Here is a 20,171-nt window from a genome sequence, read left to right as displayed (position 1 = left end):
TGGCGGATAATGTACACCAGGTGTATACATTTTGTCATTGTTGAGGAGCTTTACCGATTGCACAAAAGTGCCGTCAGTGATGCTTTTTACCTACAGCAATTTATATATCAATGTTCACCCCGTGTTGGTACTATCCTACTAAATATTTTTGCTGCTGTTTAGTTCTTTGTTTTTTTCTTTGGAGGGTTTCTGTTTGTTTGGGTATTTTGAAGGGGGGTGGGGGGGGGGGTGGAGGGTGTATTATACATTAATAGCCCCTCTGTAATCTTCTGGGCAAATGCACATCCTGCTGGGATAGCAAAATAATAGTCTAATATTACAGAACTCTCTATATACAAATGTAACTGTGTCCTGGAGTTGTAAAAAACCAGAGGGGCAATTTCCATCAGAAAACATTACGGTGTCTATCCATCAGGGATAGTGGGTAGCTTGATTACCAACTGGGAGCATAGTATTCGTATTAAATAATTCCCATCATTCAGTCTGATATAAAAAACAATATGGTGGATGGTAATTGGTGTGACTGTAATCAAGTGGAAGTCAAACCAGTGCATGCTGCTCATTTTGGAAGAATAATTGCACTTTTCCTTCATCCGTTTTGATGGTCTGTAATGTATGGTATTTTGGGGTATTTCATTTAGCTTCACTATGACATGCGGGCGGGACGTAGCTCAGTGGTACAGCGCTTGCTCGATGCGCGGTGGGTGTGGGATCGATCCCCGTCGATGGGCCCATTGGGCTATTTCTCGTCACAGCCAGTGCACCATGACTGGTATGTCAAAGGCTGTGGTATTTGCTAATCCTGTCTGTGGGATGGTGCATATAAAAGATCCCTTGCTGCTAATCGGAAAGAGTAGTGCATGAAGTGGCGACAGCGGGTTTCCTCTCTCAATATCTGTGTGGTCCTTGACCATATGTCTGACGCCATATAACCGTAATTAAAATGTGTTGAGTGCGTCGTTAAATAAAACATTTCTTTCTTTCTTTCACTATGACATTTGTCAGTGAAGCTTTTCTGATATGGATTTGACTGGCTGTTTGTCCGTCCTTCTGTCAAATTTTCCCCTTTCAAGTCTTCTCCTAAAGTTTAGATTTAATTGTTCTGAAACTTGGTACATCCACAAACTAATAGAGAGATATTTTGAATTTTTGAATTTTTATTAATAATAAAAAAACCCAAAACAGTTAAATTGAAATTTTGAAAGTTTATCCTCTGCTAGAGTTTTGATTGGATAGTTCTGAAACTTGGTACTATGATTCTCTGGGGCACTGTCCTCAAAATAATAGAGAGATATTTTAGAAATTTAGAATTTTCGAATTGTAAATTTAAAAAAATTAAACAGAAATTTAACATTGAAAATGTAAAAGTCTATCTTCTAGACTTTTGATTGGATAGCTCTGAGACTTGGTACTAAGAGGCAGTCTTTGGAGGCAATCTTCACAAACTAACATAGAGATGCATGTATTTTGGACATTTTCATTTTGTTCAAAATTAAATAGCAAAGCTGTATAGGCTAATAAATAGAGATTATTATACGAGCTTGTGTGTCATACTGATTGTACGAAACGAGTGTCAGGATTATTGTATTACCCGAGCCATAGCGAGGGTAATACATGAATCCTGACATGAGTTTCGTAAAATCAGTACGACTCATATGCGAGTGTAATAATTTCTTTATTATCCATATTATTATAGTTGTTTTCTTTATAAATAACAAGACCCAACTCAAAATGTTTCAGCCACAACTAGAAGGAGATGACGAAATGACGTCATATTTCAAATACAAAGTCTGAGCTAGGACTGTAGAAGCAACGTCATGTTATGACGTCGCTTTCCACAATTATGTCATTACACTTGTCATTACACGTGTGATTCGTATGATTATTATTAACTTGGTTATGTTGAACCATATGGATAATAAAGCCTCTTATTTACTGTTCCATCACCTTGAATTATAAATTTTTTCTCACATAACTACAAAAAACCATGCACACACCACCACCCACCTTCACTCACCCCACTACCCACCTTCACTCACCACACTACTCGCCTCCTCTCACCCCACTACCCAAAAGGCTCTAACCTATGCAGTTTATTGGATATTGATGCCAATTATCATATTACCAATACTAATTTTACTATATACATCATGGGATGTACATCTACGGGATTTAGCTCAGTCGGTTGAGTGCTCGCTTGAGGTGCTTGCATTGCAGGATTGAACCATGTCATTTTTCTTGCTATGAACAACATCTGATTTTTTTTTAGCATAACAGCAAGTAAGGAGGACAACCACTGCAATTGCTGTGATAAAATGTGTTCTGTGATTTCTATATCATATCCCACAGAGAGTTGTTTTTGACTCATTCTACTTGTCACTGTAACAAACTATAGCGGTATTTGTTTCTGAAACACTAGAACTCCCACAAGAGTCTCTGTAGCTCTCGGATGAAGTATGCAGATGATTCAGCAGCCAATTAGAAACTGACTGAAACTATACTGATCTCCATTGAAAATGTATTTGTCAGATTTGTTTGTTGTAGCCAGTGCACCATGACTGATATATCAACGGCTGTGGTATGTGCCATCCTGTCTGGGATATGGTGCTTAAAAAAAGATCCCTTGCTGCTAATGGAAAAATGTAGCAGGTTTCCTCTTTAAAACTGTCAAAATGACCATATGTTTGACGTTCAATAGCCGATGATTAATAAATCAATGTGCTCTAGTGGTGTCGTTAAACAAAACAAACTTAACTTTAGTCAGATTTGTAGTTGTAAAAAAGATGTGAGAAGAAAAAATACTACATATAACTGATTTTGTATATACCTGGATGTATTCTGGTAGGCAATATATAACCCCCAAAATGTATACAAGAGTTAGGGTGATTGTGTGTTTTATAAGAACTTCACACATGATATAGCAGTAACAACTGAAAATTGGTTGGTGCGGTTTTAGTGGAGTTCAGTATATGTATGTTGACCAACTACCAGTTGTTGTGTCGTGAGTATTTTCTGTTATTTGAATCATTTAGAATTCAGACCATCATAAGTGTACAGGCTCCCATTTAGAATTCAGACCATCATAAGTGTACAGGCTCCCATTTAGAATTCAGACCATCATAAGTGTACAGGCTCCCATTTAGAATTCAGACCATCATAAGTGTACAGGCTCCCATTTAGAATTCAGACCATCATAAGTGTACAGGCTCCCATTTAGAATTCAGACCATCATAAGTGTACAGGCTCCCATTTAGAATTCAGACCATCATAAGTGTACAGGCTCCCATTTAGAATTCAGACCATCATAAGTGTACAGGCTCCCATTTAGAATTCAGACCATCATAAGTGTACAGGCTCCCATTTAGAATTCAGACCATCATAAGTGTACAGGCTCCCATTTAGAATTCAGACCATCATAAGTGTACAGGCTCCCATTTAGAATTCAGACCATCATAAGTGTACAGGCTCCCATTTAGAATTCAGACCATCATAAGTGTACAGGCTCCCATTTAGAATTCAGACCATCATAAGTGTACAGGCTCCCATTTTTTCCAGGGGAGCAGGCGGACGAAAAATGACAGAATCTGCATAACAACATTTATTCATATTAGCATTTCTACCAAACAGCTACATAGGGCTGCAAGCAAATCACTACACATTTTTACATGGATTACTACTAATTTTGTTTGTAGAATGATGATAAAAAGGGTCTCAGGTTAGCACGTTTTTCCTGAATATCTGAATAATGTTTGCCCAAATTTGAGGTTTTGCTCCAGCTCTAGAAGGGCAGTTGCTCCCCCAGTCTCGCACGTTTATGAAGACTATCAACATTAATGTTTTTACTGTCTTTCATATGGTTTGGCTATTCTTGCTGTCTGTTTTAAAATTATCTAAGAGGGATGCGCTTTCACTATTTTATGTTACAATGTATTAAGAAAACATGGCGACATGCAGACTTGCATGTTGTAATGAAAGCCATCCATCTGCTAACTAAGCCCAACATTGCTGAAGATCAGAACCGGAACATTGTTTTACCATGGCATAGCGAATAGGGGTGGGATGTAGCCCAGTGGTAAAGTGCTCACCTTATGTGCGGAAGGTCTAGGATCAATCCCCATTGGGCTATGTCTCATTCCAGCCAGTGCTCCCTCCACAACCGGTGTAACAAAGACTGTGGTATGTACTATCCTGCCTTTGGGATAATGCTAATAAAAGATTTGTTGCTACTAATTGATAAAAAAGATTAGTCTATTTTATCGGTGTGGTCCTTAACTGTCCAACAACATATATAACTGCAATTAAAATATTTTGAGCCTGCCTTGAAATAAAATACTTCTTTCTGTATCAGATCACCAGTCTAAATGTTAAGCCCAACACTGAGTAACTTCATTAGAATGAGAAATAGTGATAATGTAGTCGTGTGTGGTTGCCTGTGTGTGGTTGCCCGTGTGGTTGCCTGTGCTACTCAAGTCATAACATTGCATAACTTTGTTATAACGAAAACCTGTGTTTTCAGCATGGTGTACGTGCATGCATGTAATCAGTCGGGAAGAACTGCCTTCCTTCTTTCATCTACACAGCGCTCAGGTGAACCGCCAAAGTAACATGATACCCCCGTGTTTAGATTCACCCATCCTCCCTGCTCCCCTCCATTCCTCCACATGTGCACAGTCCTGACCTGACTCGGTGCCATTCTGTGCTGGGCTGTGAATAATGGAACCAGCCTTGTGCTATCTCTGAGTCTTTTGGACCTTTACCAAGACGTTTCAAAACGTTTTCTTGACCCTGCGTTGTAGTCTTGGAAAACTTTAAAAAACCCAAGAGTTCCAAAAGTTTATTAAGCAATAATGGTGTCTTGGAGTTACGAGATACGTGAAATCAATGTACATGTTTGAGAGGAAGAAGGTAGGAGAAAAACCGATGGATTTTTTCTTCTTATTTTTTCCCCCCTTTCCTGCTGATGTGCTGCATGGATTTCTATTCCTGAGTAGGTTGAGTCTGTTTCCGGTTTAACTTGTGATTCGCACTGATGATGTTAGTGAAAATGGGAGATTTACAAGTTGCGTGTTTAGATTATACAGCACTTAAGTCCATTCTGGAGCGGGTGTTGGGAGCATTGTATACACCAGACTGTGGGCAAGTGGGTGAATTCGTGGAATTTTGTAAGTTTTAATGTGCATACTAACCCAAAAGTGATTGCCTGTATTTACTACGGTACCACATTGCTTTGCAGTGTAAATCTTAAAACACGAGTTGGATCATGGTGAAATATAGAGAAAACCAAAAGAAATGCACATGTGGATGGCGGTTATGGTTAGTTTGTAATTAAAATAGCTTTACTTGATCACAAATGCTCAGTTATGTGCAATGATAAATGATACTTCAACCAGCAATTCTCCTGAACGTCAGTATCTGTTAACACTTAAAAACCTAAATTTAATGTTGTAGCTGTACCATGTTTACAATTATATCTGTGTTTCTCTTGGTGTCCAGTGTATTGTTTTCTCAAAGGTATTTTCTGTATACTACATTTATTGTGTACATTTATTTCAATCACAGGTCGAAGAAACATGTTTATGTTTTTCCATATTGCATTTGTAATTATTCGAGGGTGAGACGTAGCCTAGTGGTAAAGCACTCATTTGATGTGCAGTCTGTTTAGGATCGATTCCCGTCTGTGGCCCCATTGGGTTATTTTTCATTCCAGCCAGTGCTCCACAACTGGTGAAACAAAGGCCGTGGTATGTACTATCCTGTCTGTGGGATGGTGCATATAAAAGATACCCTGCTGCTAATCAAAAAGAGTAGCCCATGAAGTGGCAACAGTGAGTTTTGTTCTCTTAATATCTGCATGGTCCTTAACAATATGTCTGACGCCATATAACCATAAATAAAATGTGTTGAGTGCTTCGTTAAATAAAACATTTCCTTCCTTGTAATTATTCACTCTGACTATAAATGGATTTTGTAAATAAATTTCAATTTTGTTTGACTTAAGAAGAAAAGCAAAAGTGTTTTGGAAATAACAAAAGAATACTATTTTTGTTTCCAATTTAGAAAAGAATTGGCTCATAAATAAATAACTTGTAGTAAATTCCATAACATGAAAAAAGGCGTTCCCTGTGGGACGGACTATAGTAGTAAATTTATGTTAATTACAAGTCCTGTTCACACACAGTGTTAAAAAAAAAAAAAAAAAAAAGCAATGCCAAACCAAATTCAAAGTTCAATTTGTACTGCCTGTCTACACCTTTTGTTTAATGGTATTTTATATTCAATTCAGGACAGAGGATTTGACTTCGCACCCATCATTTAGGTGGTCCAAGTCTCACACCAGTTTGGAAGCTAATAGGGTCCGAAAATTCTATGTCTTATAGTTTGAGCAGGCAATTGACATTAAATAAAACATTTGCCATAGTATATGCTGGGGAAAAAATGGCATATCCAGCATAAGAATGTGATGACAGTGTTGTTATAGATTTCATCACTGTCAGTAATTCAGCAAATTAAAAACTATACAGGCCTGCAGTAACAGTGTGTGAAATGGGAGGCATGGGCACACAGTATAGTGTGTGTGTGTGTGGGGGGGGGGGAGCGGTGAGGGGGGGGGCACAAACAGATGTTTTTTTTTTATATTCTGGCGTATACATGTATGTATTAGGACGAAGAGTAATAAATATTTTGGCCCTCATTAAGTTTGGGGCACTGCCCTCTCTGACCCCACCCTCAACAAACACCACCACCACCACCACCACCACCACCACCACCACCACCACCACCACTTCCATTCCTATGGGCCAGCTATAGACATGTATTAAGCATACGGAAGGACACTTTAACTTTTATTTTTTTTTCCCATCCTCTATGGAATGGACTATAACACTTCATCTCCCCTTTCCTCCATTTTATACTCAGTTTATTTTGCTGAGTTTATCTCCCAGCCATGATAGATTTATCTTGTAATTAATGAGTAATAGAGAACTTGCCCTGATTGAATCCAGTGTCCTGATATTACTGTCGGCCCAGCGCTGGTACCGGCTGGCACTGGGCTAACACAGGAGTAAAATCCAATTTACTACAGAATCATGAGCCGAAGTTTGTTGTGTTGGGACTTTGCTGTGCTGGGACAGGATGTTATTCTGTGTATTGAAGATATCGTGGATTGTCAAGTGGGACATATAGCTTATTGGTAGATCGTTTGCATGGTGGGTTGTTTTCATGGTGGGTTGTATATTATAGCACTTGCATTTGATATATGGTACGTCACATGATGAATGTTTGAATTCATTGTGGAAGTGCCCATTGCATGGCACCTGCAGGCTTCCTCTCTGATGATCTGTGGAGCCCTTAACCATGTGACCGATACCATATAATTGAAATTAAATAAAGAACAACTAGTTAATGACATCGGATATCTGCTTTATTCTGTGAAGGTAAGAATGGGAAATTCAGCGAGGCTCTGCCGGCAGAGCCGTATGATGACCTATAGAGGTCAGATGAGTGATTTTGTAATGTAGCTATCCATGTGATGTCACATGAGTGACGTCAAAAGTCATATCCTGCTAGTAGCAGGATATGACTTTGCTTTATCCGTCATCATACTCTGTCAATAGAAGCGGTGGTTTTGGGATAAAATGTAAGTCTGTTATTAAATAAAACCTTCCTTCCTTCATTATGTGGTAGAGTGTTTGCCTGGGACGTGACACTCACAGCATGTTTTTGCCACAAAAGCCCAGATGATCAGTTGATTGTGGAGCTGGAGATATAACTCTTGGTAAAGTAGTCACGTGGGATGTGTTTTGATAAAGTTTGTCACCAATAACTATGCATGAGGTCCTATGGTGATAAAAGACTGATTTCAGGAATTACCATTTGGTGGCAAAAGATTGACTTCAGGAATTGCTATTTGGTGATAAAAGACTGACACCAGGATTTGCCATTTGGTGACAAAAGACTGACTTTAAGAATTGCCATTTGGTGACAAAATCCAGACTTCAGGTATTACTATTTGGTGACAAAAGATTGACTTTAGGACTTCAGGAATTGCCATTTGGTGACTTTAGGAAACCAACTATGGGTTGCTGGTTCATATTTGTGTTGTGTCACATACTGTAATTCTGTAATCTACACTGATCATAGATGTAGTTCTGTTTTAATGTGGTTCTGCATAAGATCTCCAGTGTCAAGGCATTGGTGACGGTCTGACTGAATGTCACTTTAGAAGCCATGAATTTGTGGTTAGCTTCAGTGATTGCACATTTTAAGAAACCAACCATGGACCGTTAGTTGATTTTATTGTTGGTTCATGTACTGTATGAAATAACTGCTGATTAAATAATGTGCCGGGGTGCTGAAACATTCCTTTCCTTTGTGTTACTAAAACCAACTTCTATGATTCTAGCCAATTCACTTATTAACATATATATACATGGCTCCAGCTTTACGGTATTCTTCTGTGACCTTGGGGTCACCGGCACGACCTGTCGACATTTTGTAACACGTGTGATGACGTGCTCATAATTCTGCAATTTAATCCGCGCGCAACTTAACGCGGCGGCCAATCTTCTGTCTGATAGGTTTTCCGCATTCACAATTAGCGCACATTTCAGAGTGCCGTGCCTTGCCGCGGACCCGACCCGACAGGCCAACAAGGCGCAGTGTGAGAGAATATTAGATGAATCTTCGTGCACTCGTTTAATATGGACTGTGATATTTTGTGCAGAATTTTAGTGGGGTTTTTTCCCTAGTCAAATTGGCTGCATTGTTATTGAGAATTGGTAGCTGGTCGCCGAGATTATTGCATGAGTGTGTACAGTGTGTGTGTGAAATTGATGAGAATTTTGTTTGAAAATTGCATTATTTTGTTGTAATACTGTTTTGGGATTAGTTTTGTAAAATGTGATGATTTATTGTTCGAAAATGTGTAAAGACATGTAAACTGAAGTATTTGTACCCAGACCGTTTGTTATTAGACAGCTTGCAGTATGACTATAAGTCCCAGATCAGTGAAACTTGGTTTATAGTTGCACCTATGCATGTATGTTCATCTCAGTACATGTTAATTTATTGGGGGTTAAAATTTTAATTTTTAATTAAAAAAAAGCCCCACTTTAAATTAGCATTTATATGTAGCTAAATGCAAATTTTTCTTGTTTATTCCTATTTCTCACAAAGTATAAGTCCTATACATGAATGAAAATTGATTTATACTTGCATGGATGAATGTTCATCTCATTGCATGTTAAAAACATTTAAAATTTATTGAATTACAATTTTTTTTTTAATTAAGTGAATATTTTTTAAAAGCATGTAATATTTTGTAATTATTGTTGTTTAGTTTTGACATGCATTGAGATGAACATATACATAGATCTGTGGATGCAGCTATGAGTGACACAGAATAAGAGTATGGAAAGCAAGACATTTAGTTTCACAATTCTATTCTTGCGTGGCATCAAACTTTTTAAGATGAAGTCACTGTTCTCACCTTTCTACCCTGGGTCAGGCCACTGGTCATACCAGAGTCCGGATCCAGGGTGGACATGCCTGAATGTGGGCATGGAAAAACTTGGATTCTCACCTTTATTTTTACATTCCTTACATTTAATTACTATTAGTGTCATTAATTAATGTTCATTTATTCACTCACTTGATTGCTGACTTGCTCTCTCATTCACTTTCATTACTTAATTTTACTAAATTTTCATGAATTAATTTTGTTCATTCATTCATTCATTCATTCATTCATTCATTCATTCATTCATCTATATTTCTATCCATCCATCCATCCATCCATTCATTTTTCATTCATTCACAAATTTATTTTTAATATGTTCTTTCATTTTCTTTTCTTTTTCAGGAATATATCATCATCACTGAACACAGGGGTAACCATCAAGACAACCACCCATTCGTTATCACTATAGACGTGTCCGAGTTATACTACAGGGAAAACACCATGTGCCGATCAAACCAGACTGTGTCGCGGAGTATGTGCCTTGTCCCTGCTTCCAGCATTACCAGCTCCCGCACTTGATTAAAAGATGTTCAGACTGTGCTAAACAGTAACACAGTCGGCAGTTCATCCTCTGAAGGTGCTTAAAAACCCCGATGAAATAGTCACTGTGATAGAGGCATGAGAGGATATAAGTGTATGAGTATTTGGTCTGCAGTGTAATATCTTGAATTGTGATTGATGTAATCACACACTCCTTGGAACCATCAAGTTGGTTTTGCTGCAGTTTGTTTTTTAAATTCATACCTGCTGAACCTGGTTGTGCATTTCTGAAAAGAGTGTATTGCGTGCGAGACCCCACCCTATAAGTGGAATATATAATGATATAAAAAGTATGTTGGGTTTTTTTCTTCTCGAGTTTTACAAACTTTCTTAAGCGTTTTAAGTGCAGCCAGTAATATACATAATATTTGAAAGTAATCTAAGAACAACTCTGTCCTCATTACCCTTCTTCCCAGCAACAAAACTCAAATTGAAAGTTAAAATTGAAGATATGGTTCTAATTGACATGTGTCTGCAAACATAAAAAAAGTACTAAATTACTAAAATTAGAATTATTTTGAAGTTTGTCTTCCATTTACTGGGGAGTTTTTCGTTCCAACTGCTGATGACATGAAACAAGTAGAGCTTTTATAAAATACTAGATGGGATCTACTAACTGGGCAAAAAGCATTTAATTAATTATTTACAAAAACCAAACAGACTTAAAGCATAAATTGTCAATTTCTTGCACTTAGTTTATACATATACTGGTACGGAAGCACTTTGCAATCTTGTATTTCATTTTATGAATATGAAACTAAACCATCAAATTTCTTTTAAAATTTAATTATGTTGAGAAAAACAGTTTGTTTATAAACTAAGATTTAGCTATACACTGGATAAAGAATTTTGATTCAAAATTAATACTTAAATTATATTGAATGATGGTATTGTCACAAATGGTATTTCTTGATTAAAATTTAGTTTTACTGGGCTAAAAAGTTCTTTCTAGAAAAAAGTAGAAAAATGTTTTGTATATACCTGTAAATTAAAATATTGGATATAGAATTTTATTTTAAAAACCCCAACAACTTATATTGTGTTTCTTAAAATATAATTAGTACTGAATTACGATTCTTTCTAAAAGAAAAAAAAGAGAAGCTTATTGTACAATCCTGAGTTTGTAAATGTTTCATCACTTGGGTGCCTGATAAGTTTCGATAATTCTGAACCTCTTGCTCTTCAGCCACAAGATATTCTTGCTCAAAACTGGATGTACCGAGTCGATGCTGAGTCAACTGTGTGCCTTGTGGACATGTTTTCATCATCAACATCATCATCGTCGTCGTCATCATCACACCAAGTGTAAACTATAACCAGTTTTAGAGTTGGGGCGTGTGACCGTTGTGTATTCTTTAAGAAGTGCGTACTTGGATTTCTCGATTTTTAGCCTGGATTTACTTCTCAAGTCTTGACAAACATGGTGGCCGTTCACTTTACAGCTTCAACTACAACAGCCTTTGTGATATTTCTGTCAATTTTAACCCTACAAGGTAATCATTGTCCATTTTATTTTGTTGTTTTTTTAATTATAGTCAAAAGTGATTATCTCATCCTCTGTTATTTCCTGAACCCAGGATATTTTCAGGTTGAGAATTTTTTGATGTTCCTGTTATAATAGAAAATTGATTGGTTGGCCTTTACCGATGTGGTGATTAATTACAAACATGCATAATCGATTGTCGTGGGACATGTTAACTGTAATTGTTAATGCAGTATAAATTACAGAATTGACTTTAAATATGCTGGGGTTTGGGTTTGTTTTAATGTATCTGTAAAGCAAATAAGTATTGAATAAGTATTAAAGATAAAATTAGTGATTTGTAGGGTCTGTCTGTCATGGAATTGACTTTAAATATGCTTGGTTTTGGGTTTGTTTTAATGTATCTGTAAAGCAAGTAAGTATTGAATAAGTATTAAAGATAAAATTAGTGATTTGTAGGGTCTGTCTGTCATGGAATTGACTTTAAATATGCTTGGTTTTGGGTTTGTTTTAATGTATTTGTAAAGCAAATAAGTACTGAATAAGTATTAAAGATAAAATTAGTGATTTGTAGGGATTGTCATGTTGAACAGTACAATATATAGGTCCTGATGTTAATAATTCAAGTCCTTGTTACACATAAGTACATGTATCATTCTAACACCGTTGTGTAGTTGAAAGTTGATCAGTTGGTGCAAGCTGATTATAACCAATAATTGATGATGAACTTACAACCAGTTCCCAACAATGTGAGAAACTATCCCATGACATATGATTTTTAACAACTACTACTACGTTAGGTTTTGCGATAAAGTTTTGCGGTAAAGTTTCGAGTTTAGATAAGTTTGTCACAAACTGTTACAAGACCTTAGAAGTCACTGAAACTCACAGTGCACTAAAACGGTTTAAGGTAGGTGAGACATTTTAAATTGTGTGGAATGCTTGTTTTAATTCCAGTGTGTGGGAAACAGAAGTTCCGTGAAACTCCTCAGAACACGTCAGTGATCCAGGGCCAGACAGCCATTCTGCGATGTATCGTGATCAACCGGGTGGGAAACATTCAGTGGACCAAAGATGGATTTGCTCTCGGTGCGTATTCTGTGTTTTTAGGAACTACTGTGTCTGTTTCTATTTGTTGAATTAAGGAAGGGAAGGGATGCAGCTCTTGTTTGAGATTTGATGTAGTTCAGTGGTAGAGCACTTGCGTGAAGTGCCATCGCTTGGAAAATTGATCGTTGTCAATGGAGGATCCACCAGAGTTCGTTTTTTCCGGTCCCAACAAGTGTCTCATGACTGCTTCATTAAAATACATTGTATGTACTGTTCTGCCTATGTATGTATTCATGTGTGTGTGTGTGTTTTACAGTATATATGTGCCTGTGTGTGTGTGTGTGTGTTATGCATGCATAAATATATGCGTGTGTGTTTCTGTATATGCATGTGTATGTGTGGTATGCATGCATGCGTGGATGTGTATGTTAAGCATGCATGCGGCTGGATGAGTGCATGCATATGTGTGTACATTGTGTGTGTTTTACAATACCCTTCTGGAGCGGGCTACAGGATGAGTGCATGCATATGTGTGGACATTGTATGTGTTTTGCCATACCCTTCTGGAGTGGGTTACATAGCTGAATCTTCCTCTGAGGAATCACTTATATAACTATCATTATCTACACCAAGTGTTGCAGTGACCAGCATTTTAAATAAGCACTTGAACATTCATCCTGACAAGTGAAAATTTACTTGGACAAACTTAATGTACCTCGGTAGTTATTCGGTGGACAAGAAAAAATTTACAAAGCAGTAAAATAATTATGAGCAATTGTTGTACTTAAAAACAGAAAAATATCCCAAACAGAACAAATCCAGGGTACTAAATAAGCTGTATTGCATGCAATACAAACATCATGGGTTGTAAGTCAAATGCATAGAAGCAAACTTTAGTCTTCTTGAAAAAAAAAAAAGAGTCCCAGGCCATAAATATTCAGAATAATGAGGAGTTCCAAATGCCTCAGTCAGAAAACTATTCTAATTTTATAACTTATTATGAGCTCTAAAACCATCTTGACTTTAGTTGATTTCTCTCTGCAGTGATGGAAATAAGCAAAAATTTCACTAGTGCACTGGACAAGTACATCTAACAATCTACTTGTCCACCTATAATTTTTCTTGTCCAAATAAATTATTTGTTTTATTCAAGTGCAAGGACAATGTTGTTGATTGCTCAAAATGAAACTGCACTGAACATTTTTATTTGTCCACCGGATAACCACCGAGGTACATTTTGCTTGTCCGAGCAGATTTTCATTTGTCAGGACAAATGGACAAGTGCTTATTTTGAAGTCACTTTTACCCAAGAAAAATGTCAGCTTTGACCAATTACATCCATGCCGTCTGAAGTGACTGGAAAACAAATGATTTTTAAAAAAAGAAACGTTGGGCTTGAATATTTCTCCTACATATCTACCTCTTGCCAAACAATTTTCCATTTATTGATATTGGTGGGCAATATTAGCAGTGTTCGAGATTAAAAATTTCGGGCAGTATCCCAATTGGATACTAACATTTCAAAATCTGGTATCCCACCTGAGAATTTAGTATCCCACTTAAATGAAATTCATAAATAACATCGTAACAAACTTGGACGACACTGTTCTCGTTCCCAGTCTATTGCTACGCCGCAAACGAGATCGCAGAATTCGTGAAATTCGCAATCAAACTGATGCGGCAAAAGATTTGCTGCATCTATTTTTGAGTAATATTGACATAAATTAATATTTAGCAGTAATCTATATGTGTTTCTGACATTACTGATAATAAACCTACCTGTATTAATTTTCTGCAGATGTGGAATCAATATCTCAAATAAAATTTGGAGGAAACATTCAACAAAAACAATAGCGACTTAGCGGTTCCCAGTCTATCGCTACGCCGCTATTGGTCCAGTGTAGCATTAGACTGGGTACGAGTTGGGGGAGATGTTGTTACGGCATAGCATTAGACTGGGTACGACCTCGAAAATACTGTTACTTCACCAGTAAATGACGACGTTCATTGTTTCAGCGAAAAATTAAAACGCAGGATTAAAAAACCCAACAACATTGTTACATTATATGGTATCCCGGTGTGATACTGGGTTATTGGAGTCTGGTATCCAAAATTAAATTCTGGTATCCCCAGGATATCGGGATACCGTTAATCTCGAACACTGATTAGACATACTTATTCATGGACAAGTGAAACATTCTACTTGATTTCTATCACTACAGTGACCATATACTTGTATGCACTACACCCCATAGTTGTAGGGTAAATGTTTTGCTAGGCTATATCTTTAAACACTCAAAACCTTTGTTTTCATCTTTGAAAGCTAATTCAGCATGTACCAGTGTGATATTGGGAGATGCAGTGTGTGTTAGTGTCATCATTCCTTCATCATGGCAATCTATCAACTGTGAGTGAAGTGAGGGTAGGTTAAAACTGCACACCCAAACAACCTAGAGAAGCTTGGCCGGTTCTATATGTTTGTGGAGAGACAGAAAGACAGATACAGACAGACAGACAGAAAGAGAGAGAGAGAGAGAGAGAGAGAGAGAGAGAGAGAGAGAGAGAGAGAGAGAGAGAGAGAGAGAGAGAGAGAGAGAGAGAGAGAGAGAGAGAGAAGAGAGAATGAATGCATTCTTGGACATTTTCTAATAGATAGGGAGGATAAAAACATAGGGATAGAGAAAGAGGGAGAGAGAATGAATGAATGAATGAGAGTCAGAGAGAGACAGACAGAGAAGGGGGGAGAAAGAGAGAGACAGACAGAAGGGAGAGAGAGAGCGAGAGAGAGAGACAGAGAGAGAGAGAGAGTGCATTCTTGGACGTTTTCTAATAGTTTTCTTCAAAAAGATCAAAGTCAGATAACTTGGACTGTGTGAGGTTTATTAAGTCTACGGTCTTGTGTTTCCAGAGCACAGATTTATCACTGGCTGGCCTATTAATAAAGAGCAAGTTTAACTTGATATTGATTCAGAACTTCATTAATTGGTATACTGCATGGTGTATCGATATTTCGCAGATGTATATCGTCCCAAGCAAAATGAGTTCCATGCATATTATCTTTATTACAGTTTACAGGGCTAGAAAATTAAGAAATATTTCTTTTGGCCTGGGGGACTATAGTAGCCTAGCACTCATGAAATAGAAAAAACAAAAACAAAAGTAAAAGAAAGAAAAAATAGAAAAGGAAAACCCTAATTCCCATTATTTTGTTGGAGCAACGTGTGTAACAGATATGGAAGATTGGGGTAGACCTAAAAAACCAAACCTAATGGGGCCAAAAAAAAGAGGGAAAGAATAAAAGGCTGTTCGTTTCTTAATTATTACATGCTGAAAACTCCCAAAATAGTGTACAATGTACATGTAGTTAGGTAGGTAGGTTGGAAAAACAGTTTAGTTTAGAGAATCACTTTATATTATTAAATTGACAAACAGAACGACAAAGTGATTGGTTTGTCTTAACTTTTTTTTAACAATAGAGTCAGTTGGGTAACTGGAAATAAACAGTATTTTATGTTATGCCTTGTATGATTGCATAATAATCACGTTGGAACATATATCCAAGTGGCCTGTGAGACTAGTACTATAGTGCCATTTAATTAAATTCTACTGGTCCCCAGCAATTTCTTCTTTTCTTGGGCTGGGGGTGAGTGTTAGTTTCCATCCCTGATTAATTTCCACTGCTGTCATGTTGTCTTTTCCTAGCACACAGCATAGTAAAAAATGTATCAAGAGGTTAATATATAAGATACATACAGTGAAACCCCTCTAAACCGGACACACTTGGGACCAAGTAAAATGAAAATGTCTGGTTTTAAGAGGTATCCGGTCTAGAGAGGTTAAGTTCTTTACTGATTTTTAAAAAAGGACGGGGGATCAAAAATCCCATCGCCCGACGCCCGTGCTAAGTGGAATTTTCATGCCGGGCAAGTAATTATGTTAATTGCATATGCCCGATGACAAGTGACTAATGTAACACCTAAATCTTTTTAAAATATTTTGTTACAAATGCGTTAACACAGCAAAACAAAAAGCAATGTGTTGAAAAGTTCGATAACACATTGCAGTATAACAAGAGTTCATGTTTACTTTGATCCTAGCCACGGCTGTTTGCGAGACGTTTCTCAGCTATGAACAGGGTAAAAACATCCCAGAGAAGTGTTTTGGGGCAGAGAATGTTGAATAATATACTCACAATAATGACACATGTGCCAAAATCCCTAAACAATTTTGAACCAATGCCAGCCATAAAATAATGGCTCACAAGTGGAAAGGTATCTCACCACATCCACGGCCATACAACAAGTGGTCACTAAGGCTTACATTGACACAACAATTATATCTAGATGAATAAGTGGACACTACCAAACAAATAACAAAGTTTAAATCAACAAATGGACGCTATTTAAAAAATAAAATTTAAATCAACAAGTAGAGAAGACAGTGGATACTACTGGACAGTCATATACATTTAGTACTTCCTGGGTAAGTGTTGTAACCTACTGGCAAAATTCTTTATTTGTGCAATGAAACCAATTACTTTCAAGATTAAATTACATTATTAAACACTGTATTAAATTAAATAGGAGTAACACAATTGGTTTCCTTAAGAAGTATGGGCAAGTGGAAAAATATATAGGGCAAGTGAATATCTGATTGGCACTTGATGGAAAATTCCGGTCCGGTTTTGAGAGGTTATATATATATATATATATATATATATATATATATATATATATATAGCGGAGTTGCTGTCAACTAATATACTTGTACTGGGTATGTTTAGCTCAAGTTTTGCATTCAGCTGTCTTTGTGACAAACTATAAGTCCTATATCAATGAAACTTGGTCGTTGTGTGTTCATCACAATACATGTGGAAAAATCTTTAAAGGGACAGACCCTAGTTTTTAAAAACACTACAGCATATTTTTCACTATTAGAGCCGTTTATGATCACTGAAATCAAACATTACGTATATTTTACTCTTTAGGTTATCCATTCCCGTACAACCGAAGTGTTTCTGGTCATCCTGGTTTTTATAGTACCAAAAATGGCATTTTTCATATTTTAAAAAACGTAAATGCGTCTGAGAAGTACCAGTTATTTATTCGAGTTCTAGTCTATTTTTTTTAGGATATTTCCTGTTTTAACCTCACAGACTCTTCTTTCACTGTGTTGTAACTTTATCCAAAGGTGTTACAGGTTTGTAGATTAACCAAACTTAAGTCTCCATTTTTACAGGCTGAAACTAGGGTGTGCACCTTTAATTGAATTTTCAAATTATGAAAATATTATTTTGATGATTATTATTTTTATAACATGCATTGAGATGAACATCTATGGATGCAGTTGTCATAGGTTTATGGTATATAACACATTTAATTCTGCAGAATTCTTGTTTAAATAATGTGCATACAACGTACCATGAACACATATTCCTTAATTTCTCAGCTATTAAAGGCACGTACCCTAGTTTAAACCCGTGAAAATGGACACAAAGTTTAGTTAATCTACAAACCTGCAACACACATTAGAATAAGGTTATACCAGAGAGAAGCTAAAGTCTTTGATATTTAAAAAGGGAAATACTGTCTACAAAAAACTACAGCTTATATCGATAACCATTACTTCTTAGACGAACGTGCGTTTTTTGGAAACTAGGGTGTGTCACTTTAAAAACTCTTTGTTGGAAATGTATCGTCAGAGTTTCATTAAGAACCAACCGCCAACTCAATTGATCACTTCAGATATGCTTTGGGCTGATTCAAAGCATTTCATATCTTTCAAAAATCCTTTTGCTAATTAATTTTGTTGCCTAAGAAGAAAATTTCACTGGCATTTAAGTGTCTTCAAATCAATATTGAACCTTTTACTTTAAAAATTGTGGAAAGTTCTGTACCATGATAAATAACGATTATTACAAATTTAACAAGAAAAAATGTTATAGATTTAAAATAATAATGTTGAAGTTGTTTTAAGTCTGCATGTACATACTACATGTACATGAAGGGGGTGAGACGTAGCTATTTCTCGTTCCAGCTAATGCCCCATGACTGGTATATCAAAGGTATGTGCTATCCTGGCTGTGGGATATAGTCTATATAAAAGATCCCTTGCTACCAATGGAAAAATGTAGCAGGTTTCCTCTCTAAGAATATAAGTTAAAATTACCAAATGTATGATATCTGATACTGGTAGCTGCTGATTACTAAATCAATGTGCTCTGGTGGTGTTGTTAAACATTACAAACTAACATGTACATGTATGGGCCTCAAGTCAACCTTCTCTGCCATCTACCGTTTTGTCTTGTTAATATTATAGCAGGTGTATGTGATGAATAAATTATAAAAGTCATAAGTTTATGCACGCACATTGTGTTTGTAACTTCCCCTAACTGGAAAAGCAAGAGAGTTGTGACATGAGAGAAACTTTGAATCGGTTTATTTGGGTCGACACTGTGTTTGTGTGCGTCCGGTATTTCTTGTTTTTCAGTGCAGTGCTGCTAAAGAAATGTGTTACGAAAACACTTTTATACTCCAGTCGTATTGCTGGTGTTACTCTCGATCTCTTGGGGAAATTAAGGTGTGAAGGTCAATGACGAGCAGGTGCACGGCTCATACGTTATTAAAGTCATCAGGGATTGGTTACTTCTTGTATTGTTCACCGACACATGTATACAGTGAGGTTTCACTCCACCATGCATTTTTAAATATATATATACTTTTAATGTGTGTGTGTGTGTGTGTGTGTGGTGTGTGTGTGTGTGTGTGTGTGTGTGTGTGTGTGTGTGTGTGTGTGTGTATTACATAAATGTGTAAATAATTTTATTTTGTTTCCTGTAATATTACATTCACTGCTCTCCCTATTCAAGACAGATCTGCTAATACAGGACAGTTAATGTGGACTATATTTTTTTTCATTTCAACTTATTTTCGTGCTTATATCCGAGTAAGTTTCAAGCACGCTGTCCTTGGCACACCCCTCAGCTATCTGGGCTGTCTGTTCAGGACAATGGGTTAGTTGTTAGTTGGTTAGTGTTTAGTAAGAAAGAAGAGGGTGTAGTGGCCTTACACTTACCCATTGAGCCCTTAAGAATTCGCTCTGTGTTGGAGCCGGCACCAAGCTGCGAACCCTGTACCTACCAGCCTGTAGTCTGATGACTTAGCCACTGTGCCACCGAGACCACTTGGACTATATTAGTTGATTTGATAATAAGCTAGAGTTACTTCCCTTCTACTTCTGTAGTCCTTGATGCACTAATAAATAAATGTATCCTACAACTTGTCCATAATATCCATGTCTTTAACCCATTTGATATTTTGATGTATTACCCTGGTTAATATTTTCTAGTCATTTGTTTACAAACCAGCAAGATCTGCATGTCCGAGTGTAACCTTTTGATAAGATTTAGTTAAAGTATATTTGTGCCAATCATGGTGATGTCATATTACCGATGAAGGGTACTTTAGAACTGTAATTGACTAAATATGAAATTAAAATAAATGTTATTTTGGAAATGTTATAGGCTAAATTGGACTTGCTACTCTTGGGTTTTTTTTTTTTTAATATGTAAAATAACCTCAT

At 36.7% G+C, this 20,171-nt stretch overlaps 1 protein-coding gene across 5 annotated transcripts in view; it reads left to right on the top strand.

The window, feature by feature from the left end:
* LOC121386944 (nephrin-like) overlaps window positions 1-20,171 on the top strand; it is a 211,023-nt gene that overhangs the window by 134,771 nt on the left and 56,081 nt on the right. For all 5 annotated transcript variants that reach the window (XM_041518001.1, XM_041518000.1, XM_041517997.1 and 2 more), the window contains exons 4-6: window positions 9,860-10,094; window positions 11,244-11,550; window positions 12,498-12,629. In XM_041518001.1, coding sequence (XP_041373935.1) covers window positions 11,478-11,550; window positions 12,498-12,629 — 205 coding nt within the window. In that variant the 5' untranslated portion in view covers window positions 9,860-10,094; window positions 11,244-11,477. The remainder of the gene's footprint in view (window positions 1-9,859; window positions 10,095-11,243; window positions 11,551-12,497; window positions 12,630-20,171) is intronic.

This window comes from Gigantopelta aegis, chromosome 12, assembly GCF_016097555.1.
Source record: "Gigantopelta aegis isolate Gae_Host chromosome 12, Gae_host_genome, whole genome shotgun sequence".
NCBI lineage: Eukaryota > Metazoa > Mollusca > Gastropoda > Neomphalida > Peltospiridae > Gigantopelta > Gigantopelta aegis.
The sequence above is the reverse complement of the archived record's forward strand: the minus strand, read 5'-3'. Positions and strand labels throughout refer to the sequence as shown.